Raw genomic sequence first — 7,569 nt, 5'->3', positions numbered from 1 at the left:
TGTATTGCTTGGTTCTCCTACTGGTTCGATAACCTTAGTTTCACATCTGAGGGAAATACCTAACGCTGTTGTGTTGCATCACCCCTTCCTCTTTGAGGAAATACCAACGTAGCTTCAAGCCGCATCATAGGGAAATATTTATTCGAATAGTCGTGTCCATGGTAACAGACGCTCGGAGTTGTATCCTGATCTATTACAACTAGGACTAGATACTAGAGACACTAAATGGATATGATGGCTCCAGGACCGCTTTCCCGCAGGGAGTAGAGGAAGGATCTCGGGTCATTACTACAATATACTTGTTACTTTATAATATGCTAATCTGCACTCTTCTAATACTGAAAGAGCATGCAAGATTCTAGTCCTTGATAGGCTAGGTCTTCCCTTCCATTCTGGCATTTCTGTAGTTAAGTCCAAGGATAAAGCCCCATTCCTTTGATACAAATGCATACTTTGTATAGATTTGATGTAAGTCTTGCGAGTACTTTGGATGAGTACTCATAGTTGCTTTGCTACCTCTTTTCCCCTCTACCCGATTGTTGCGATCAGATGACGGAGCCTAGGAGCCAGCTGATCCCATCGACGATTATTACTACCCCGATGGAGCCTACTACTACATGGAGACCGCCAACGACTAGGAGTAGTTAGGAGATCCCAGGCAGGAGGTCTGCGCCTTTTCGATCTAGTTATCGTTGTTTTGCTAGCCTTCTTTAAGGCAGACTTGTTTACTTATGTCTGTACTCGCATGTTGTTGCTTCCGTTGACTTATGTATTCGAGCCTTCGTGGCTCTGACTTGTAATATAAAGCTGTATGACTTTAATTTGTGTCTAGAGTTGTGTTGTAATATCTTTTTGTGAGTCTCTGATCTTGATCGTGCGCATTTGCATGCATGATTAGTGCATGATTAAGTCGGTGCATCACATAATGGAACCTCCATGGAAATGGACAATTAACAATGGGTCTATGTATAGAGTGTTAATCCAGTTTGATGTGCCAGTTGATAATAATAAGAATATCTAGAAGATGAAGATACCTCTTAAGAATAAAACCTTTGGTTTAAAAAAGGAATAAAATCTTTGCATGGTATCTTCATCGCGGAGTCATTCTTACTAAAGATAACCTTATTAAGAGGAATATGGAAGTCCGTAATGTGTCTTTCGTCACCATGATGAGATAATGAAACATTTATTATTCCAATGCAAATTGACTCATTTTATATGGTCTGTCATCCAAATAGCTTCTGATTTGTATCCTCCCTGTAGTATTGCTAATGTATATGGTAACTGGTTACATGGGATTGATCACAGGTTTATAACTCTTCTCAGGGTGGGAGTGCTTGTCGTCAGGGCCGGCCCTGTGTTTCGGGAGGCCCTAGGCAAACTCGACGACATGGGCCCCTATGTCCTAAGTCCTAAGACCATATATATGTATGTGTGTGCGTTATATATATAACTTATTAAGAGTAACTTTCAAACACATCTTTACTTTAAAATTTAACTGTAATAATTCAAATGATTCCATCAAGAACAAAAAATACCAAATTCGAACTGACTCTATCACCAAGAATAATACTAAAAAGATCACAAAATGAAACCCTAGACATGTACATAGAATGACAAAAAAATAATAGATTGGATTAGAAAATTTTAAAATTTCGTGCATACTAAAATTGGAGGATGGATCATGGATGTATAGTTGAATACGTACATACTAAATAAAGAATAATAAACTACTGAAATTGTCAAATTGACATTTAGGGGGTGGACAACAACTAAGGAACATGGATGGAAACGTTCAAACGTACTCACTTGCAGAATTTTAGGGATTGAAGACGGCCGCGTTGTAGACTTCAAGACTTGCAGTCGGATATATACTAGGTATTGTCGTGGTGCCGCCTTGCCGGATGCCCGATGGCCAAGCTGCCGGACTGTCGTGCGGCGTCGGTGCGTGCAGCTCCAGCGGGCAGCAACAACCGAGGCGAGGGCGGCGCGGCAAGGCGCCGAAAGAGGAGGCCGATGGGCGTCACGGGCGACGAACCTACGAAGGAAAACGAGCAGTCGTGTGCCTGGCAACTCGCGTGTGTCACACCGCATGACGCGCTTCGTATTTGCTAATCGATCGGGGTCGCTAGCTAGCTATCTGATGAGCCTCTTATTTCTATTTTTTTTAATTCTTTTGTATTTTTTATCTATTTTTTGTTGGGCTATAGTATATATAAATACTCCATCATGGACCCTTCCCTCGCCTGGGCCCTAGGCCGTCGCCCCGCCGGCCATACCCTAGGGCCGGCCCTGCTTGCCGTTATTTGGTCGCTTTACCTATGTAGAAATGATAAGGTTTTTTAACGGTAAAAGTACTTCTCCGATGCGGGTTATCTACATATGTACCGGGACTTCTCGTTTATGGTCATCTCTATAACGCGTGAAGAATCAAATCTGTTTACGGAGGTGTGTACATATTTGGAGGCTGCGGCGAGTGATACTTTTACCCAACATGGGTGACAACATGATGTTAAGATTGACCCCCTCCCCCCTCCGCTTTAGGCATTATACAGACTCTACATGTTTCTTTGTATTTCGCCTTTTTATTTTTGTCTGTATGAGAGGACCTTGTTTGGCTGTCTGCAACTTAGTTATGTTGAGCCGGGGTGTAATGCTTAACTTTTTAAGTAATAAATCGTCCCTTTTCAAAAAAAATATCCACTCTAGCAATTAAAATTTTATTCACATCAATTTACAGTCATCACCCTAGATGCTGATTATGATTTGTGTGCAGGACTAACCGGAGTGCGAGGAAATTGCAAGCGCATTGTTTGGTACAAAAAGTTAAACAAAAGGAGAGAAGCTGCATGTGACATTCCTTGGGAGGTGGGAGCTGTCTTTTGACCTTTGGGCAACCTGGATGCTTGTACGTAAACAGGAGCATGTGATCCAGGGCCCGACGACTCACGTGTCTGCTACTCGTACTACTACTCGTGTATGTATGGATAGAGAAAAATCAATCATGGGCTCGTAATAATGGCGCCACTCCTCATCTATCTGTAGATAAAATTCCATTATTGCAGTATCATAATGCAGCAGCATCGAATCAACGATGCCCCACACGCCAAGCATGTTCTTCGGACAAGCATTCCCTTCCCGGCTTCCTCCATTCCCGTTCTCATCTTATCATAGGAGTTCGGACTCCGCATTCAATTCGTATTGAACGAAGAGACAGCTGGATATCGCATGCTATTCTAGGCAATGGTATCTACAAGCACCACGACAAAATATGCGGAAATAACCGAGAAAGTGTAGACCTCATATATGAGACCAAAATGCTTTTATTTGGATGAAGAGTATCCGGTGGAAAACCGAATTGTTGCGGAAACCATGTTTGAAGTGTAGACCTCATATATGAAACAATGAACAATAAAAAAAAGTACAGATGGCGATGTAAAATCTTTACATAATTATTCATCATCATGTGAGTTAGGTAAAGTTTCTACTACGACCCTAGTCCAAATCCGGCACATTAAAGTATGGAGGAACAAATCGTCCGCATGTGTGCCTCCCTGACCTTTTCCATGTGAGCCGAGTGGCAATGGTCAACAAATCACTTCACCCCACACCACACTGACCGACCCATGTCCCTCCCTCCTTTGACGTTTTGACCCACCCCATCATCCCATCTCACCGCTAAACTAAACTAAACTAAAACCCTTCCCCAAATATAGATCTCCTGCCGTCCGTCGCCGCTCCGACGGCCCGGATCCGCCCAGCGGCAGCGTTTCCTAACGCGGCGCCGCGATAAAACTAGGCCAAGTGGCGACGAATTTTCCACGGCGTGGGGGGCCGGGGAGCAATATTATACAGGCCGGCGGCCTCGGCTGCAAGAAAACAAATGGGGACGGAGAATTACTCCTAATTTCTTCTCCACCCCGGCCTGGTCTCCGTCCGCTCCTTCGTTCACACCTTCTTCCACTAGCTGGTCTCCGGTGGTGGTGGGGGACGGGACGACCGTCGTCCGTCGACTCCGAGCGAGCTCGCGGCCGCGGTTCTGGATTCATCGCGCGCGCGAGAGGATCCCCCTCCCCGAGGTGAGTGGGCGGGCGGGCTCGGCGCCGTCGTGCTTGCTTGCGCGGGCGAGCGCTTCTCTTTCTTGGGGGAATCTTGGGAGGGTGTGGCGGTGGTGGTGGGGTTGTTGCCCCCGCTTGATGCGTCCGCACGCAACAAAATCGCCTGCTAGGGTCGCTTCTTGCCGCCGCGGGTTCATCCTCTCTCTCTCTCTCGGTGCCCACTCCTGCCGCTTCTGCCGGACTGGCTTCCGCCGTGATCCGGTCCGGGGACGCTTTCTTGGTCCTCAGCCTGTTGCTCCTGTGATGGCTGATGCGAGTAATACAGAGTAGCAGCCTTGGTGAGCTTTTCTTGAGATCTGAGTGAGTTTTCTCTCCCATTTCCTGCTCTACAGATCTGCTGCGGTACGGTGAGAGCTGCCGAGTAGCCGAGGTGCTGGTGAGCTTCTCAAGAAAGTAAAAATGGAGGAGGTGGAGGAGGCCAACAGGATGGCCGTGGAGAGCTGCCACAGAGTGCTCGGCCTGCTCGCCCAGACCCAGGACCCGGCGCAGCTCAGGAGCATAGCGCTGGGGACGGACGAAGCCTGTGCCAAGTTCAGGAAGGTGGTCTCCCTCCTCGGCAACGGCAACGGCAACGGCAACGAAGGAGGGGGAACCCACCATCCTAGAGCCAAGCTGGTGAGCAGAAGGCAGACCCCGGGGTTCTTGAGCCAGAAGAGCTTCCTGGACAACAACACCCCGGTGGTGGTGCTGAACAGCGCGCACCCTTCGACCAGCTCGGCTCAGGTGTATCCTAGCAGCAGAAACAGCATTCTGGATTCATCACAGGCCGCGCACCCGATCGGAGGGCCTCCCAAGCTGGTGCAGCCGTTGTCCGCGCACTTCCAGTTCGGCGACTCGTCGCGGTACAACCAGTTCCAGCAGCAGCATCAGCACCAGCAGCAGAAGATGCGGGCCGAGATGTTCAAGAGAAGCAACAGTGGGATCAACCTCAAGTTTGACAGCCCCAGTGGCACCGGGACGATGTCGTCCGCGAGGTCCTTCATGTCATCTTTGAGCATGGACGGCAGTGTGGCCAGCCTGGATGCCAAGTCTTCCTCCTTCCATCTGATCGGTGGGCCTGCTATGAGCGACCCGGTGAACGCGCAGCAGGCGCCGAGGAGGCGGTGCTCGGGACGTGGGGAGGATGGAAATGGCAAGTGTGCTGCAACTGGCAGGTGCCATTGTTCTAAGAGAAGGTAGTAAATCTGCTATCTTTGGTGTTTCTGATTCTTTTGATTCAAGACAGGGCACCATGATAATTGTTATCTACCCTATTTCAGCAGGAAGTTGCGGGTGAAGAGGACGATTAAAGTTCCCGCAATTAGTAATAAAATTGCTGATATACCTCCAGACGAATACTCCTGGAGGAAGTATGGGCAGAAGCCAATTAAGGGTTCCCCTCATCCCAGGTATTCTTTAGTAATGTAATCTTTCTAGTTGTGTACTGCACATTTGATACTTTGTAGGGTGGTTTTTCTTTGCTAACATTTTTATTATACAGTGATAGAAATTAGTCATGATGATGCTGTAATCACCATAGCACATCAACTTTGTTGGTAAAGATGTGATCATTTACATGCTATTATGGAATGCACGACTGATACAACCATGAGCACTCAAGTGCCTTGTGATAACTAATGTGTCAATGATAATCAGAACACACTTTATCCAAGGAATGTGTTTTCTTGGGTGCTGTACATGTTTGTTTTCTATCCTCTATGCGATTCGGTATCCATGAGGTGTCGATGCCTTAATTGCTATGACATTAACTAATTACTTCGTGGATGATGCCATTCTTTCTTTCCCATGCCACTTTTGGAAAATATATCAATCATGAGTCTTAAAGTGACCACTTCTTAATTCAACCGAGATCATGCTATCGTGATTCACCCACCATATACATATAATAATCCTATCCAAATGACTTGCCCACCATGTCTCTGGCTTAAATTGCCTGATGATAAAACACACAAATATAGCTGTACAGTAATGGCAACCACATAAATATGGTCCTCTGAATTGGCACAGAATTTTTCCTCTTTTTAATAAACACCGGATATAGAAACATGGCTCGTTGTACTTCTATTTTTATTTCCAACCCAACATGTTTCTAAGTTTGATTTTTCCCTGGAGAAGACTAACCAATGGCTGAACTCAAAATGCAGGGGGTACTACAAATGCAGCAGTGTGAGGGGTTGCCCTGCGCGGAAGCATGTTGAACGTTGCGTGGATGATCCGTCGATGCTCATTGTGACATACGAGGGTGAACATAACCATACGCGAATGCCAACTCAGTCTGCGCAAGCTTAGGGAATCCCTTGGTTATTACTCTTTTCAGGAAATGCCAACTCGCTGGCACTTGTTGGACAGACTGCGTTGTTCTCCTAAATTAGGACTGCGAAGTGACGAATATGGGATCCATTTGAGCAGTTGATGTGTCGGTTGGCCTCCTGACCTACATGTTTTGTAGTGAGTGTCAAGTGGGAGGATGCAAAATTGTTGTTCTCCCTTAAGGAGGTAATCAGGATGATGAAATGTTAGAACATGATGTTAGATAGGACACCTGAGATTTGCTCAGGAGGGAGTGCGAAGAGTTGGAAGGGAAGATAGAAATTGGGGGATGATATGTCTGTCTGTAAAGTAGCAAAAATTGATAAAATCATTGGGTCTCCCTCTTTTTGTACCAAGTGCACAAAAAGGCTGGTTTAAAATCAAAAATAAATGAGACAGAACCAATTTGTGGTTGGATACATTGGTGTGTTGTACCTCCAGGCTCTAGCTCATCAGAGACAAAACCAAGTTAAATATCTTGTGTGTGCTCTTCAATAGTCAGCTCGTTTGATTAAGGATGTTTATATCATCACAACTTGTTAGTTGCCAATTAATTTGTGTTTTATAATTTAAACGAACACTGATTTAACCCATAAAGGGAGTATTTTCTAGAGAATCCTACTACCTCTATACCAAAATATAAGCTGTTTTTTAGGTTAAACTAGCCTAAAAACATTTTATATTTTGATATGGAGGGAGTACAAAATAAATAAACGACTGGTAATCAAAATGTACTACTAATACATTGAAAGCCATTGACCCAAAACGTCGTTGTAGATTCCAGCGAATGTAAGGGGCTGTTTGGATTGCAGCCGCGGCTTGCCCAACCAATTTTTTGGTCGTTGACTGCTCCCACATGCTTCGCTTGAATCAGCGCCAGGGCCAATATTTTGGTTGCCCCGTTCAATTTCTATGCCCGCGCGTTGGTGAGATCATGGCGGTTCAATTTCTATGCCCGCGCGTTGGCGAGATCATGGCGGCAGAATCCTTGGCCAAATCTTTGGCGAGCCAATTTTGGTGGGCTGGCTGGCGTGTGATCCAAACAACCCCTAAGACAACAAATACTCCCTTTGTCTCTATTTACATGGCTACACTTGTTCATGGTTGAATTTTGATCATTAATTTAATCAAGAACTGTTTT

At 45.8% G+C, this 7,569-nt stretch overlaps 1 protein-coding gene across 2 annotated transcripts; it reads left to right on the top strand.

Annotated features, from left to right (window-relative positions):
* Positions 1 to 3,867: 3,867 nt before the first annotated feature.
* On the top strand, positions 3,868 to 6,847 carry LOC125550564 (putative WRKY transcription factor 39). 2 transcript variants are annotated; one of them, XM_048713587.2, is made up of 4 exons: positions 3,868 to 4,079; positions 4,451 to 5,293; positions 5,381 to 5,506; positions 6,263 to 6,847. In XM_048713587.2, exons 2-4 carry the CDS (start codon positions 4,518 to 4,520, stop codon positions 6,405 to 6,407), a joined length of 1,047 nt encoding a protein of 348 aa, XP_048569544.1. In that variant the 5' UTR covers positions 3,868 to 4,079; positions 4,451 to 4,517; the 3' UTR covers positions 6,408 to 6,847. The 2 variants fall into 2 exon arrangements, with proteins under 2 accessions (XP_048569544.1, XP_048569543.1); XM_048713586.2 differs by having other exon boundaries at positions 5,378 to 5,506.
* Positions 6,848 to 7,569: the final 722 nt, after the last annotated feature.

Source organism: Triticum urartu, chromosome 4A, assembly GCF_056163025.1.
Source record: "Triticum urartu cultivar PI428250 chromosome 4A, HENAU_Tu73, whole genome shotgun sequence".
Taxonomy (NCBI): domain Eukaryota; kingdom Viridiplantae; phylum Streptophyta; class Magnoliopsida; order Poales; family Poaceae; genus Triticum; species Triticum urartu.
The sequence above is the reverse complement of the archived record's forward strand: the minus strand, read 5'-3'. Positions and strand labels throughout refer to the sequence as shown.

What these genes read in the sequence shown, in the direction of transcription:
- LOC125550564 (XM_048713586.2), top strand. Translation starts at nt 4,518, where the DNA reads ATGGAGGAGGTGGAGGAGGCCAACAGGATGGCCGTGGAGAGCTGCCAC. An exon ending in TGCCATTGTTCTAAGAGAAG is followed by an intron (nt 5,294 to 5,377) that starts GTAGTAAATCTG and finishes ACCCTATTTCAG; the next exon opens with CAGGAAGTTGCGGGTGAAGA. An exon ending in AAGGGTTCCCCTCATCCCAG is followed by an intron (nt 5,507 to 6,262) that starts GTATTCTTTAGT and finishes CTCAAAATGCAG; the next exon opens with GGGGTACTACAAATGCAGCA.